Genomic DNA, 17929 nt, shown 5'->3' on the forward strand with positions numbered 1-17929 from the left:
AGCCCTGGAGGTTGTAACTTGGATGATGCAAAACAGCTCTTGATATACATTAAAGCCATGATTTAAATGTTTTATGAAAATATTTAGAAAATAAGGAGCCATGCATACTTTCCTAAAACAAGTTGACGTTGTAGTTAATTATAGATCCTAAGTAAAGGCAGTTTCCATCAATTCAGTTGTTATTTGTTATCTAAAAAAAATAAAGATATCCCCAGCAGAGTCACATTTCCACCTACTTCTGCTGTTTTCCGCTACACATGAATTTCACTTTGCTCCTCCACATCTGGATTCAACACAAATTCCAAAGGATGGTACCTAATTGTTAGACATATTCCAGAAACCAGTCAAACTTTTGTTTTATGATGCCGCAGGTCTCATGTAGCATCACACAGGCGTGCTGGGCTTTCCTCGGGGAGATCTGTTTGCTGTCTCTCCACCTGACTGCAGGCCAATTGACAAAGAGAATTTCTTTTAAGGGAGATATTGCCCTGCTTGTAACTGGGCAAATATTTTCTGCAAGCCAGACAGCTTTGCCAATATCATGGCTGGCTGGGATTCAATTGCTGTTAGAGCGCACTTAGGTTAAAGGGTTTCTCATAGAGCTGCAAAACAAGAGGGGAGAGAGAAAACATTAATGTTGTCTGCCGCGCTGTTGCAAATTCTAATTATCGTGTGTTCATGTTCCATTGAGAGATTATCTGCGACCAATCAGACGGGTACTTGATGAGAACAAACACATTATGTGCAGACTGTTGATTCACGACCGTTTGTGCATTGATTCTCACTGCTCTGCCAAACGGCGCGCTCTCTCTCATCTTGAATTAGGCAGACACTCATGATTTTTCAAATGCTAATGAAAATTTGTACAGCTCAATTTCAGTCCTGGCTTGCTTTATGGAATAAATGGACATTGCAGCGTAATAGCGAAGCACAAAGAGGTTTGATGGAATATTTACCAGACAGGACTGAGTGAGTGTGAAGACACGGGGCTGAAAGCGTTCATGCCATGTTGTTGTTGTATCGGGTTGTAAAGAGTGAATGGATGCAAGAGGAGGACTTGAGTGGGATTACATAAGATTGTGTGAGTGCAGAGGACTTTTAGTGTAAAAGCTCTGATTGGCTACCACGCCCACTTAGTAAGCAAAACAATGGATTACAGACAGCAGTCGGGTGAGTTGCAGGTTGGAACCTGTTCAGGTGTGACCTACTGAGATACTAATGGCCTGGCAATGCCTTAGCCCTCCACCCACTCACCTACATGCAGTTTCGTGCTTTTCAGGTTCCTTCCTTATATTCTGTTTATCTGCTGTGTGATGAAACAACTGAAAAGTCATGTTGACTTATGGAGGGCTGTCTTTTTATCTGAAACGGTATCCCTGTGGGGGGGGGAAAAAAAATCAATGCAGGAAATTACAAGCCAAATTAGATATTTTTCATACTGCTTATGCTCCATTTGCCCAATTTCAGGAACAATCAGACTATTAACTACTTGTAGGCATTTCAAAAAGCCTCCATGCAGTGCTAATTGTACAATTACTGCACTGAGTAATTTTTTTTTAATACAATTTAAGTCATTCTTGCTGCACAAAAACTCAGTGTGTAATCCTGTACAACGGTAATGTTCAGTCACATCGGAGCTCATGAATTCCAGCTGTATGGGGCGGGGGGGAGTAATGCTGTAATTTCTAACAAATATTCTTAATCTATTGTAAGTTCAGCATTAATGAAATTGTAAATAACATTTAGCTGTAAATAGTGATATGATGAGCAATAATACTTGCTAATTATTATTAACAATATAAAATCTGAGACTTTGGCATTCATTCATTCGACTAATTTGACTGAACTGTCATATAATATGTCTTGTATCATATCTGATAAAAGACTAAAATTTCCACTGTGCTGAAATGTGCCAACAAACAGTTTATTTTATATTATTTTTAATGAACAACAAATTTCTAATTAGTTGTTAATGATTAGCAGATAGCTTTGCTCATATTAAAATAAAGATGTCATTACTCACTAGCGAGCCTAGCTCATTCCCAGGGTGTCAAACCGCCGTTTTGTCAAAGCCACTGGCGTCCCAAAGATCCACACAAGGCGGCCTTTGGTGTTGCAGCTGTGACACAACTGTCCCAGCAATAGTGAGACTGGTCTGAGATCCAGCGTCACGTATTAGACTCCCTTGGTGGCATATCACTGTGTTCTGTATATGTGCCATATAACCCCCACACACTCCTAAACAAACTGCCATAAATGTCAGTTTGAGCTTAATAATATCTAATATTGTAAATACTTTATTGCATATTAACAGGAAATAACTATTAACAAAAATGTAATTAACAGTAAATTAAAAAAACTAATTAATGATCAATTTAGCATTTATTAACGGTGGTTGTTATGAAGTGTTGGGAGGTGTAGCTGTGCTCAGGAGGGTCATGCAGCATGCGGCTCTGTGATTTTGAGATTTTTACAGTACTGTAATGTTATATTTTCACTGTAACCCTGGAGACAGAAATCTCCAAACTTGAATATCTTGCTGAATTCCTACAGATGTTGTATGTTGCCTAGCAACTGTTTTTACTTCTCTCTCTTCCTCTTGTGATTCTCCATTTTTCTGTCTTTTGTGTCTTTTGCTCATTTCTCCCTCCCCGTGGCTTGTCACAGTTAATTAAGTTACACCAGAGACACTAGTAAAGCAGGGGCTGGTTTATTTATTTGCACGTTAATAATTCAGTCGGAGCTGGACCGCTGCTTTAGTCTGTCCCTTAATGCTTTGAAAGCAGCCTAATGCTGCAGCTTGTGTTGTTTCATTTTGCAAATGGCAGGGGATCTTGTCTTTCAGATGTGGCTTCGCTACTGTACGCAGTGTCCAGCTGTCTTTGTTGGTCTTCCGCCGCTGCTCCTCCTACCTCCTACTTCTCTTTGTGTCAGGTGAGAAGTCAGGGTTTGATGGAGGCTTTCCGCGGCGTGATTGGCAGGTCTATCCGTCACTCAGCCCTGGGGACTCTCACTGCTCTAATTAGGTCGCTTGGCTTGCTCACCTCCCAGGGCTGGATGCTGCAGCAGAGCACAGATCAAATGACGGTCCCTTGTTTTGCAGGGGCTTGTAAAGGTGGTGGCAGAAGGCAGAGGAAAGGCATCTGTTTAGTGTCCCAGAGGCCTTTTTTCTACACCTGTTTGGCGCTTTGGTGTCGCTCTCGCTTCCTCGCAAGTGCAGTAATGTGCATCGCTCTTCATTTGTGTTGTAAAATGCCAGAAGGGAGCGCGACTCCTTGTGGGTTAATTTGATTTCAGCGGGTTAATTGATGAAGGGGGAGTCGTTGCCTGTTCTGATTTTTGCCACTGGCTCCTCTAACTGGTGCCTTCTCGGTGTTGACTTAGCAATCGCAGCCTCAGAGCTCACGTTGTCTTTGTTCATATTTAATTTCCGCACTTGATTTTCCGTTGGACTGCTTCAGCATTTCAGCGCTGAAGCGATAAACAAACAAACACACACGCAAAAAAAAAAACTGTCATTAAAGTTGTAAGATTTCACTTCCTTTTTTAAAATTGTGACATCTACTGTAGAACCAAGTGTGGCTCAATGCTGCAGCAATCACTGAGCAGTTACTTTGCTGAAAATACTAAAAGAATGGCAGCTACTATGTCTGCTCGCAGCATAGCCAAACAGATCAGTAATTGACCTTTCTCATCAGGCCGCACAAAAAAAATTGGAATCTGATTTCATTCTGCAAGCAGAACAGCAGAGAAGTGGCAACCTATTTCTTTATCCGACGATGTAAGGGAAGAGAACCAGGCAGCATGTGGAGAAAGAGAGCCGTGAAAGTGGAGAGAACTGAAGCAGGGAAAACTACTGTGTAGCTGTCAATAATGCCCCAGATTAAAGCTTTCTTGATTTGAAGATTGATTTTGAGGCTAACCAAGGAAAAAAAATTACATTTTGTTTCATTTAGCTCCTTCACAAACGTATCCAGTGCGTTCCCAGTTGCATGCTTTTAACGTGAATGCTTTCAGTTCTAAGAGAATAAGAGGATGTGATCTTGTTCACATTGGCCTAAATGTGACAGCCACATGCCATAAAAATGACTATGAGGGGAATTAATACGTGTAAATATTAAAGGGGATTTCCATAGATGGAGTTTCTTAATTTTATTCTGCATGCACAGCTAATTTCTGTCATGTCAAGAAAACAAAATCAAAGTCCAAATATTGCAAGTACCATTCATGAAAATCTTTATACTCCCAAGTACAATATGTAAGAAACGATGTTTAATAATCTCACATTTTACATGTAACAACATTATGTGTGTTTTCTTAAGAGCTTATCTAACTTAGTGTTGTGGGAATGCGACAGTCTGTCCCAGCTGATACAGAGCTAGCGGTTTACACACACCTAGGAGAGGATTCTAGTTCATCACTGGTCCTAAAACAACCAAACACTGTCTTAACCCACACCTACCAAATAACGGGACACGCACGGCTTTACCCAGAATACCCAGATTACCCAAAATCCACTGCTTCTTATTCGTATACAGCGTATGTTTCTTCCTACTTTTTTCTACTGTGTGATGTCAGTGAGGGCAGATATGCTTGCGATCATCTCAGGCGCAGAAGTCCTGCCCACCTGCTCATCAAACCTTCTGCTTGCGAGAGGCAGCCAATCAAAAGACACTTGACTCAAAGCGGCGAGGACTCATTTTCAGAGAGCAAATAAAGTCCTCTGACATTGAATCAAAGGGAGATGGATGCTGTTGTGTTTGTCTGATAAAGACAACAAGTCTTATCTAAAGACTCACGGGCATCACAAGCGATCTGAACACACCCCAAATATTGGCAGCTTGGCAAGCGGCTAATCAGATTTGACATTGATGAGAAAGCTATGCCACTCTAAGACAGACTAAGTGTTCGGCATGTGCCAGAGTAGGTAAAACTGCTGAGCCAAGCTATCTCTCAATCGCCTAAAGTGGCTCCTTTGTCAGCCGGCTCTTGCGCTGAGATTCCTAAAGAAGTGGCGTCTCTCTCAGACGACATTGTCTGTGTGCTTTCTGTCAGCTTTGGTAGAGTATTAGGCGCTTATCCTCTCAGATGATCACATCGGCTGCGTTCCTGTTAGAAGCTCAGGCATTTGCCAAATATATTTAGTCGACCAAGACTAAATATATTTCCTCTTAACTTTCGGTGTAAACGCGTGTTTTCAAAGATCTCTTCTGTCTTCTGCGGCTTTATGTGCTATGGCTTTTCACGGCAGTCGTTTGTCCTGAAAGTGAAAGGAAGTGCTCCGCAGAGTCATGTCTGAATGCTTTGTCAGTACACGGCTCTTTCTTTTTCTAGGGTTGGGCCAAAGGAGTGTGTGTGTGTGTGTGTGTGTGTGTTTTCCTGCATCAAAGTACTACTCGGGGAGTTCAAGAGGTCCATTCAGAAGGTCTGCAAGTTTTCAAGAGAAAAATGAGGGGAGTGAAAATATTTTCAGACTGCGGAGACGTTCCTGAAAAGTCTATGTCAAGTGTGTTTTCCTCTCAGCTTTGCCATCTGAGTAATGAATGTTTCCTGTTCATTGTAAAGCTCCCGGGCTTTAAACAGCATATGCACACGAGTTCCAGTTTGTTTGAGCTGCAGTATGACAAACATCTCTAGAAATGGGATCCACTTCTCTCTCTCTATTTTCCTCTTTAAGTTATGTTGTGTTCAAGCACAGTGCGCTAAAGATTAACGCACTGACTTCCATATTTTTGTGATTACAAGCGCGGGACTGGTGTACTGAGGCTGACCTCTGGTTTGGAGACAGATTCTGTTATTCTGAGCTCCCCCCCCCCCCCCCACCCCTTTTTTTTCCTCCAGGAAATACCTTTTAAACTCTCAGCTTTAAAGTTTGGATTTCTGTCCGACACCACCTTTCAAAGATAAAAGATTGAATCTATCCTATTGTGCGAATGGTGGGAAGATTTTAAAGCAGCTATAGCTAAAGCTAAAGCTGTGTTTTCTAGACAAATAAAAAAACCAACAAAAAACACATAAAAAGATAAATACATTAAAAAAAAAGGCAAAGAGAAAAAGTATGAGACACACCTGCCGGGATGTATTACATAGGCATCTGTGGAGGTGAGAAAGTGCTGAGAGATGAGTGGGAGAGTGAAGACGAGGAAGATAATAGAGGTGAGAGTAAGGTCAAGGCTTTGGTCCGTCTTAGCAATTGAAGGAAAAGCTTTTGTTTTTGGTCCTGCATTCAATCAGAAATTGAACCAGCCAACCTGGAGAACAAGGGGCTCGGAGGAGTGCAGGGTTTTATTGACAGTGAAACAAAATCTTCCCATCTTTTTTCTTGACCCCTTTGACTTTTTCCACTCCCCGTGGTAGTGTTTAAAATAGACAGAGACTGCAGCCTGGAATAATCTTTGATTTGCTCTTTTCTACTCCGACGGGTGATGAGGAATTTGCTGCTTTCAAATACATATTTGCTGTGCTCTTTTTGCCGGCTTGCAGACTGACAGTCGAACCAAGTGCGCCGACGGCACAAAAGGACATTTTTGTCCTAGTTAATTTCTCTCAGATTGATGAGAGTCGAATCCCAATTGGGTAATCCGTTCTTTTATAACATGTTTTTACAGTTTTGCCTCATTTAGCACCAAAATTGCTCTACTCATACAGCACATTGTTGTTGTTGAAATCCATTCTCTGATTTGGTGTGCACTTCAGGAACTTAACCCCCCCATTCCTTTAAAGAGCGGCGATGACAGAATTATACTTAAATGAGTCAAATAACCGTTTTTTTTTTTGTCCTTTGTGACTGGATTTTCTTCAGCAACACTGATTTGTCAGTGGAGTAGCAAATAATAGCTCCGCTCTTTGTCTCCAGACTCAGTTGTGATATCAGTTGAATTCACATGCTTGACAGATTTTCTCTTATGTGTTACAAGTGGTAATTTATTCATACAAATATGAGAATTAGCTGTTTGTTAGCACTGCTACTGATTTCGGAGGTCTGATAGTGAAGGTGAAGAGTGCTGAGAGATCATTATCATCCAGCAAGAGTGTAGCTATCACTGCCTCCGTGTACAACTCATATATTAAAGAAAAACACGGACACAGTATTGACGAACGCGCACGTAGCCGATAAATGAACGAAAACACACACGCGCGCACAGACAGATAGATGAGCAGATCTTAGCTGTCACGTCTGAAAAATAACTGGACATCAGTCGGAAAATATGTCCGCCTCCCGATGCACGCCAGTGATTTCTTTTTCTAATTTTTTTTTTTATTTCGAGCACTTCTGGTCTGCACATCATCACAGCTGCAGTGTGTGTGCATGCCAGTGTTTGTGTGCAGGCATGTGTTTGGATGTGCCCGCCAGCGTATGAGCGCAGCTCTGTTCCCCCTTCCTTCAACTGTGCCACAGCTAATCCTCCACAGGAGTTCAGCAGCACTTGCCACATGGCCAAGAAGCACACAGCACCTTTTGACAGCGCACTCTGGCCCAACAAGACAAAAAACAAACCAAAAAAGCTCATTATTTGATAAAACCTAAGCCTTCTCCACACAGATTGGGTTTTGTCTGATTGTTGGGGGTTTCTCTGTGTTATTGTTGGCTCTTTACCTTAAAATCTAAAGCGCCTTGAGTTGATTAGAATTATACTGGCAGAAATTAAGGTGACTTCTTCCAACTTTTGCTATAAATTGCTGTGCAGACTTCTAAGCGGAGCATGTCTGAAGGGGGCCGTTTGAAGAATCCGTTCACGGGAGCGTGCGTTTCGCTGGTATGCCGCCATTGTAAATATATATTCTGACACTTTGCTTCCATCATCTCAGAGCTCCTGATTCAGTAGAAGCAGCAGACAGCTGTGCCAAACAGTGGAGGAACTTTTGACATTGACTGGGAGTGACGAGGCAGTGCAAGCAGATGTCTTCCTCTTTGCTTTGGGACAAACAGCATCTTTGACCTTGTCACGGCTAATTTTAGGGCTCGGCTTATCACAGCGCCAATTTTTATATCTTCTATTACACGCGCTGTCGTTATAGAAGGGACGCGCTCGTAATTATGGGTTCGTTTTGCTGCGAGGATGTTCCTGCGTGCCAAATGCATACTTTATTGTACGCTCACAATTTAGGACGTGTGCCAGTAGGTAATGTGGATATGTTCGTTAGGAATACTTGAGCATATACAGACCCTTCCTCAGAGTCCTTGCTTTCTCTTTTTAGCTTCTTATTTGGGTGCAGAGAGTAGTCGCCAGTTTGCAAACACACTTAACATTTCTATAAGCCTCCTTGTCCCCTCTTTTTACAATCATCACAACCGTAGAGCCTGCTTTTCTTCACCCACTCAAAGACACCGCGGGCTTTAATTTCCTTTGAGCTGCTCTTTTCTACCTGTGTCTGCGTTAAAGTGGGTCAGTATTTTTCTTCCCTTCGTTGGCCTTGGATGGCTTGGTGCCTGGGCCAGTGTGCCAAACATGATCCTCACAGCTGGGTGAACACAGGGGAGGAGAGGAGGGCAGCGCAGCACACTCGGAGATTTTCCCTCTGCCTGCCAAATCTCTGTCCTGTTCAACAATGCCTTTGTGCACTCTGCTCATTCATGCTCGAATGCAAACACGAAAACCCAAACAAAGATCAGAATATAGTTTCCGGAGCACACGTGATCATCACAGGATCACTGACATTTGTGTGTTTTGGTTTCTTTACCCACACTATGTGTGTGCTCCTAAAAAAAAAAAAATAAATCAGCATTATGACAGGATTATGTCTCCTGTCAGGCTTTGATGGAGGAGACGTTTCCAAAGTTGCAAGTCTGCAGCAGGCGACAGAAACACCCTTTATCTCATTAGGCTAAATGGAGAAGATGTCAGTTGCTGGGCCAGATTCCAGCCATTGAACCTGACACTTGTTTCCTCTTTTCATGTCTCTCTCGCTTTTGGCTTGGCCTGCATTTCAGTGCCGCCACTCCTGCAGTAGTTCATTCATGCATTTCACTCAAGGCCATCCTTTACGTCTCCCTGTCACTCTCCAGCTCGTCTCTCTGCAGTAGTTACACACTCTTTATGCTATCTTTACAGCAGCACCAGCAGCGGCGAGAGCGGCGAGTGAAAGCATCGATTAAATAAGGTTACAACAACACAACAGGGACACGTTAAATAATTTTAACTGTTTACGCAACGATCATAGCCGTGTAAACAGGAAGCCGGCGAAAATAGAAAATGAATGGACGGGACATGTGCAGATATTGATTAAATCAGCAATGTCTGATGTGATAACACCATTTATATGGTCACTGTTAAAAATCACACCTAATGGGTTCATCCATAATGCTCGTTTTAATTCATCTTCTATATAATAATGGTTTATTTAGAAGCTGATGTTTTTAGAAATCCTCACTACAACAGTATTGCACATTAACTATTAGTTAATAAATGATTAAAAAAAAGATATTTATTAAACTCAGGATCATTTTAATCATCGGTCTGCAAGACGTTCAACTGTAGTTCATTTATGCAGCCGACAAAACACAAAACAAAACAAAACAAAAGGTAAATGAAAAAGAATGAATAAATAATTTAGTCATGAAAAGTAAAGCTATTATCTGTGCTGAAGTGTGGAGGATGAAATCAGTAATCTCACAGCCCGGGGAAAGAAACTACTTTCTGTGGCACGGAAGTGGATACATCTGTATCGCTTGCCAGATGGCAGCAGGGTGAACAGGCTGCGGCTGGGTTGGGCATTGTCATTTAGCATATCGCTGATGTTCGCTAGATCGGTACCTATGATATTATGAGCATTTTTAATCACATGCAGCAGAGCCTTCCCATCCTGGGCTGTGCACAACCTATCAAAGTTTGTGATGTTTCCAAATGACTTTTTCTTGTGCGTGATTTAGGAAGAACATTCATTTCCAAGGGTGTAAATGTGTCATGTCGGTGTCCTAACGATTCCCAGGAATCTAGAAGCGTTCACATGCTCCAGCTCAGCTCTGCTGCTGTGTGCGTGTATGTCTTTGCCTCCTTTTTTTTTCAATCATGGAACAATCAGTTTCTTGGTTTTGTTGTTGTCAAGCAGTAGATTGCTCTCTGTGCAACACACTGCAAGATTGTTAATTTTCCTCCTGATATAAACTCATATCGGTGTCAAAAATAGAAAAGAAGAAAACCAACCGTCGCTTTTTAACTGAAGCCAAGACAGCATCCTGTAATGTCTGGCCTGAAATGCAAAAATATTCAATGCAGAAGTATAAAAAAAAGCGTGAAACGGCAAATCCGCTCGCTTTGGTGAGGCTCGCACCAGAGAACAAGAGAAAAAAAAAGTGAAATGATTAAAGAATTGTTAAAAAGATTACTTGCTAAATTAACTTATAAATGAACTAATTATTTTACATTGCATTTAACTGTGTTTGCACTGAAGCCACGGGGAAATTACTCTATTATTTACTGTAAGTATTAACAATGCATTACAAATACAAGATTTAAGGTTCTTTTAATTGCTCTTCTCTTCCAGGCGGAGTTGACGGGCATTAAATGGCGTTGCTACAGGTTCTCCAGCGGCGGGGAGTACGGGCCCGTGATCTCCGCCCCGGCCCAGGACGACCCGGTTCTGCGCAGCTTCATGCGCTGCGTGCAGTCCAACCTGCTGTGCGTGTGGCGACGCAAAATCAAGCCCGATGCCAAGGAGCTGTGGATCTTCTGGTGGGGCGAAGAGCCCAACCTTACTGGTGTCATTCATCAAGAGCTGGAAGGTGAGAAAGAGGATGAAAGCGATGAAGGATGAGGGTCGCTCCTGTGTTCTATCCATCTCAATTATTTTTCCATCCCATCGGTCTTCGCCTCAGCTTCCATTGTGCTCTGGAAGTTGAGGTTGTAAGCTTTACGGGCTTGTAGTTGCTTTATATAGAGGGGAGTTATCATGTGAAATACAGTCTTCTTGTGCTTTTAGTGGATTTTATGAAAAACTGTCAGAGAATCGTGAAATATGTGTTGTGTGTTAGATACATACACACAATAACGCAGGGTTTCATAGTGTGGCATAATGCCTGTATGTTATACATGAGCCGCAGGGGCTCTCATATAGCAGACCTGAGTATTATGCAGATTCAGGCTGTTTAGTCGGCTGCACATTTGTTTAAGATGTTTAGGGCATATTGATCCGGTTTGTGTGGAGCAGTCCTATTTTTGAGCCCCTTATAGCTCATATCTGTGTTTGCTTTTGCATCTCAAGTGTTTATATGCTGCTTCAGGACTATCACTATGATGAAGCGCAGCAAACGAGTAGATTTTTCTTGCCAGCGTGACTATGTGTGGCGGCGTGTGCTGGTGAAAATTACACCGAGATATCTCACTTGAGAGAGTGCTACTGTCAGCACTGTTGTCCCTATTTATAGCAACATTTGCATTATCTCACTGTGCACGTGTGTGGAAGTCTAACGTATCAACCGAGCCTGTGGAAGACGGGGAAACAGGAGAGGGATTGTGTTGGGTTTGGTTCAGCAGGACACGAGTCGGGAGCTGGGAAAGACAATATTGGATGTAGAGGTGGAAGCGATAGCGAAAATTTCCGTTTTTCGGTTATCTATTAAAGCTGACTTGACGTGAAAAGGCCTTTCAGGCACTGCAGTAGGTATTTGACAGATGTTTTTGCCACTGCCGGGGAGAGCCTTTTACTCTGCACAAACATGTGTAAGAGAGAAAGATACGCTGTATATTCTGAGTTACGTTTGCATCACTGACACAGAGAAAACTCACCTTTTTTTCATTGCTACCCCTCCCCTATCCAAACTGCCAGCATCCAAACTCCACGTTTATATCTACTCACATCATCCAACTCCGATATAATCTGGCCTTTGTGAAAATGGTATTTTTTTTCATCGATTTAAGAAGATCTATGAAAGCTGATAACGATCACGCAAACACATTGAGTCAGTGTAGTGAGAACAGTGGCAGCATTTAGGCTTTCGGAGCAAAAAAGTTACCTGAAGCCATAAAACAAGCATGTAGAGCATGAAATTTTAGCATTACCTCACCAATTTACAAGCTGCTAACGGCAGCCTAAAACACTGATAATAACTCTCTTTGACTAGCACACTAAGGTCCAATAAAGCTGATAACAATCTAAGCCTTTTTAATTACATTTTATGGTTATTGATTTCTTCCTGTTGCAGTGGTGTCACTGTTCTAAGAATTTTATTACTATTTGTCTATTTTTCAATGCAGAGATATATCCTGCATATTAACACGTGCTAGACATTTTTCTTTATATGTTACTTTAAAAGAAAGTCAAGGTAATATTTCATGCACTGGTATATTCTGAGATTTCGGGAGGCCTTCTTTTAGAGTAGTAGAAAGAAAATGACCAAAATGTACATTTCTTATATTTTATATACGGTGTAAACACGTTTATATGTACTAAAATACAACATATTTACATTTTTACAAAACCTTATTTTGCAAAAGTAAGTAACAAAATGAAAAAATAATTGTAATGAAACATTTTTACTTCTTAAGTCTGAAATATATTTTTTCTGCATTACATGTGTTTAAAGGCACGAATTGATCTAATGATCGTATCTTTGTTATGTAAAAAGAAAAAAAGATAATCATTTACACATTTACACATCCATTGTTTTGTTTAAAAAATTGTGTTAATGTAATAATCAACAACAAAAGTCACACGTTGATATTTCTGCTTATTTTTTCTAACTGTAGACTTGTTTCTAAATATTCAGGTTGAATTAGATTCAACATAACTACCCAAACAAGAACCCAGAGATGTTTAGAGATGGCTGCCAAGTGGCAAGGCTTGCTTTGGTGACAATGTTGGCCGGCTGTTTATGTTCACAAATGGCCTGTTAATAGCTTTAATTGTGCATCAGCCTGTTGTACTCTATACACTCTTCTCATAGTGATTAACTGAATCCTGAAACTATAAATATTTCATTCTTTTATATTGATAAGGTGCTGAAACACAACGACAGCGTCACACAACTGAAACTGAAAAATGATGCATTCATTGAGCTATTGATATGCTTGCTGTATATGCCGTTTGATTTAGCAGTGCCTTGTGTTACAGGGGTTGATCTCGCAATGTTGTTTGTTTAACTGAAGTCCAAGTGAGCGGGTTTCAGGTAGTCTCAGTCTATGAAGTAAGAATCTGCTGGATTATGTCTTTGACTTTCAGTACTTCCACTTCTTTATCTTATAGAGGCCAGTTTCGGAGCGATGTTAGTGCTGTGGGATCTCTTTCTACGCACAACAAATGTAGCCTACACATACTCACACACACATCAAGCATACACTTATGATGATAACACTTCTTATTTGTAAAATCTCACAGGTCTCCTATGTATAATTCCTATTAAGCATTGAAAATAGCACTTGGGGTGTAAGAAGTGGTTGATAATTGTTAATTAAAGTGAAGCTGGATTTCTTCCAAATTAGAATCAGTTGTAACACACACACAGGGGATATCAGTGTTTTAAGGAGTCTTAAAAAAGCTGCGCACCTGCATATCTGTTCATAGTGGAAAAGCTTGATCTTAGCTTGCTCCCTTTTCTGCGCCTCTTTCTCTGCCTTGCTTACTCACTGCTCTGACTTCTGTCCTCACTTTTGTCACATGCGAAAGTCATGTGATTTCTCACATCACATTGCTCGCCTTGCTTTCCTTCTTAGTTGACCGAGCCAGTCTAAAAAAAAGTTTCATTTTTACCCCATTAAAAGCCTTACACCTTCATATATTCAACACACTGTTGAACGAACCTTAAGCTGGTATGCCTACCTTTGTACTTGAGCAGTTAGTTTGCATTACTGCTAATGCAAACTAGATGCAAATAACAATATGGGCTGGTGGAAATGTCACTAGTGCTGCAGCTGTTTAGTCGTAAACCAAAGTATTAAACAAAAGTTCACTACAGTTGAAAAGAACAGTTATAAAAATAGGGGATAAAAGTTATTACGTTGAATCTCCAGGGTACCATGTATGTCATACTTATTTTGGTGTTAATGGAAAAGTGAGGGGATAATTAGAGCCACTGGGATTAATCCATTATAGTCTACAAAGATTGTGGCCATTCCGTACTTACTCCCATCTGGAACAAGGGGACGAACGGATAAGAAAAGAAAATCTAAACTCTTTTTTAAAATGTTTTTTTTAATGGATTTACTACCAAATGGACATGATTTCCAGATTCATATAACAAAATTTAAAATCCAAGAATTCATTAAAAAAAAGAAAAAAGAAGACTGATACACATTTGATGGAACAGCTAGAGCTATTTAGAGTATTTATGTTTTGAGTCATACAGCAGATATTAAAGCAGTGTGCTCTGACATGTTTTTATATTAGCTGGCTGCTCCACTCAAAGTGTGACTTTACTGACACGATGTACAGCTTATCACTATATCCAACAATAACAAAGCCAAGCAGAATAACTTCTCATAGCGACACTATTATTGACAATATTTTTACTAATGTCATGGATTTCCAAATTAATAGTGGCCTGCTTGTCTGTGATATAACTGACCACTTACCAGTTTTTACTTTGTGTGACTGTGATTTAAAAAAAAATAGATACCAAGATCATGATAGCAAAGCGAACAATAAATGAAGAAGCAATTCATGCCTTCAATTTCGATTTAGCACAACAAGATTGGAATTCGGTGTATGAAGAGTCAGATGTGGACAAGGCTTATGATAATTTCCTAGATATTTTTACTATGTGGTACAATAAACATTGTCCTGTAAACGAACACATGACAAAGAAAAAAAAGATAAAAAGTCCTTGGCTCACAAAAGGAATTATTAATGCTTGCAAAAAGAAAAACAATCTGTATAAACAGTTCATCAAAGTAAAAACAAAAGAAGTGGAACAAAGATATAAAGCATATAGAAATAAATTGACTGATATTATAAGAACGAGCAAACAACTTTATTATAGAAGAAGATTATATGAAAATAAAAACAATATAAAAGGAACTTGGGATGTGTTAAACAACTTAATTAAACAAGGATCTTCTGGAACATCATATCCTGAATATTTTACTGATGCAAATGGTGAAAATCACAACATGAGTAATATTGTCGATGGGTTCAATAAATTCTTCATAAATGTTGGCCCAGAACTAGCAGCAGACATCCCGTGTCATAAAAATGAAAATATCAGTAATATAAAATCAAATCCCTTTTCACTGTTCCTCTCAGCTACAAATGAGCAAGAAGTAATAAATATCACATTAAAATGTAAAAGTAAGTCTTCAATGGATTATCATGACATAATATGTCTGTAGTTAAACAGGTTATTCTGAATATTGCTAGTCCCTTAACATATATCTGTAATTTATCATTTCAGTCTGGTTGTTTTCCAAAAAAAATGAAAATTGCGAAAGTAATACCACTATATAAAAGTAATGACAAACACAGTTTTACCAATTATAGGCCTATTTCTCTACTGCCTCAATTCTCAAAAATTCTAGAAAAACTTTTTAATTCAAGATTAGAAAAATTCCTTGAAAAACATCAAATAATAAAGGTTGGTCAGTATGGTTTCAGAACGCAAAGAACCACTTCAATGGCGATAATTGAGGCAGTAGAAGAAATTACTGATACACTGGATAAAAATAAATATGCAGTTGGTATTTTTGTTGATCTCAAAAAGGCCTTCGACACAATCAATCACTCAATATTATTGGATAAATTGGAAAGATATGGTATTCGAGGGAAAGCTGGTAACTGGTTAAAAAGTTACCTAACGGGTCGGGAACAATATGTTAGCATAGGGAATTACCACTCAGAGAAACTTGGTATTACATGTGGTGTTCCCCAAGGGTCAGTGTTGGGACCAAAACTTTTCAATGTATACATAAATGATATTTTTGATGTTTCTCAAGTACTTAAACTCATACTGTTCGCAGATGACACCAACATATTTTTCAGTAGCGATGATTATACTGATCTTGTAATGACTGTAAACAGGGAGCTAAAATTAATAAAAAAATGGATGGACATAAATAAATTATCATTAAATATAAATAAAACTAAAGCAATGTTTTTTGGTAATTTAAAATATAATGTAGAATTACCAATTATCATTGAAGGTGTACCAATTGATAATGTGAGTGAAAACAAATTTTTGGGAGTCGTAATTGATAACAAAATTTCATGGAAACCCCACGTCAGACACATAAAAACCAAAATTTCCAGAAGCCTCGCAGTTTTGAACAAAGTGAAACCATACCTTGATAAAGATGCACTTCGTACTCTGTACTGTACTCTGGTTCTTCCATATCTTACATATTGTGTGGAAGTGTGGGGAAATACATATAAAAATACAACTAATCCATTAGTCACAGTACAGAAACGAGCACTGCGTATTATTCACAAGGCTGGTTATCTAGATCATACTCACAAATTCTTTCTTCAGGCAAAGTTACTTAAATTCCAGGATCTGGTTAATTACAATACATCCATAATTTTGTATAAAGCTTTTACTAAACTTTTACCGGCAAATTTACAAACTAGATTTGAAATTCGAGAAAAGGTTTATAATGTGAGAGGCTTTGGAGAATTCAAATTACCCAGAACTCGAACAACCCGTAAAGGCTTTTGTGTGTCTGTATGTGGTGTGAAAATCTGGAACAGTCTGAGTTTACAATTGAAACAATGCAAAAATATTCATAGATTTAAATTTCTCTACAAACAGTTGGTCTGGTCACAGTATACTCAATGATGCTTTTAGTGTGCTCTGTAATGTCTGTCCTCTTACCATTGCTGGTATGGATTCCAAAAAAAAACAAAAAAAAAAAAAACAAAGTGTGCGTATGTATGTACATATATGTACATGTGTGTGTAGATATATATGTATGTATATGTACGTGTGTTTGTTACTTGTAGTTATTACTGCCTGTTACCTGTGGTAATGCAATTTATAATTTATATATTCTGTATTCAGTTATGGAGGCTCTAATTGTTGCTTGCGAGCTGCCGTTTAGATGCTTGTATGTGCCCGGGGCTGTTGATGGGTCTGTATGCAATGATGGGCGTAGCTGCGGGAAGTTTTTTTTTTTGTTGATGAGTGAGTATAGGGGTGGGATTTAATAAGTTTTCTTCGTCCCACTCCTTTTTCAGGCAATTTTTGTTTTTTGTTTTGTGCATTTTATGTTCAATATAGGTATTTGTTGTGCCTGAAAATGAACAAATAAATGAAATGAAATGAAATGAAAAGAGGTTGTCATCCTTCAAATTTTCAGAAGCTATATCAGACTTGTAATAGTTAAGAAGACGATGATGCTTAACATCCCTTACGCATCAGCTTAAAAAGAGACTGACTGTAGAGTTTTATTGGAATAGCTGAACTAAACTGTAGCCGTGTAAAAACAGGCAAGGAGCTAGGACTCTTAGATCATTTAAACAAATGCATCATCTTGGGAAAGTCATCTTGTTAAAGCATGTTGCGTGTAATGTACCCATGCTGGTAGGTGTTAGAAGAATTTAGAAGAAAGTAGATTGTCTTTCTTGAGGTGAAACGTTCCTGAAAGTCACTGTCAAGTAATTAAACATAATTTAGGGAAACAGAATTGTACAGTGATTGGATTTTACCCTTATTGTTATCTTTTACTTTAAAAAAAAAAGTAACATATCATTTGCATCCTTACTCACTCGTTGTCAAAACTAAAAGTTACTGTTCGATTAGAAACTTGTTTACAGCAGCATCCCCATATGGAAAAGAAATAGTAAAAACTTATATGATTTACTCATGAAAGAGGCCACTTTCTAATTACTTTCATATATTGTTTTAGTAAGCATCCAAAACATACAAGTTTCATTTATATAATTTTTCAAGGGATCTTATATCTGTTTTCACTCTTGTATGCTTTTCATACAAGTTTCACACAAGACAGATACAAACTTTATAAGATTTATATATATCTTTTCCATATGGGTCATTATCAATGTT

At 39.2% G+C, this 17929-nt stretch overlaps 1 protein-coding gene across 3 annotated transcripts in view; it reads left to right on the plus strand.

Moving 5' to 3' along the window:
* The window catches only part of LOC113025707 (mediator complex subunit 13L), an 88917-nt gene that overhangs the window by 9087 nt on the left and 61901 nt on the right, over positions 1-17929 (plus strand). For all 3 annotated transcript variants that reach the window (XM_080304272.1, XM_080304271.1, XM_026173782.2), the window contains one exon: positions 10486-10723. In XM_080304272.1, coding sequence (XP_080160398.1) covers positions 10486-10723 — 238 coding nt within the window. The remainder of the gene's footprint in view (positions 1-10485; positions 10724-17929) is intronic.

The sequence above is a fragment of the Astatotilapia calliptera genome, chromosome 7, assembly GCF_964374335.1.
Source record: "Astatotilapia calliptera chromosome 7, fAstCal68.1, whole genome shotgun sequence".
NCBI lineage: Eukaryota > Metazoa > Chordata > Actinopteri > Cichliformes > Cichlidae > Astatotilapia > Astatotilapia calliptera.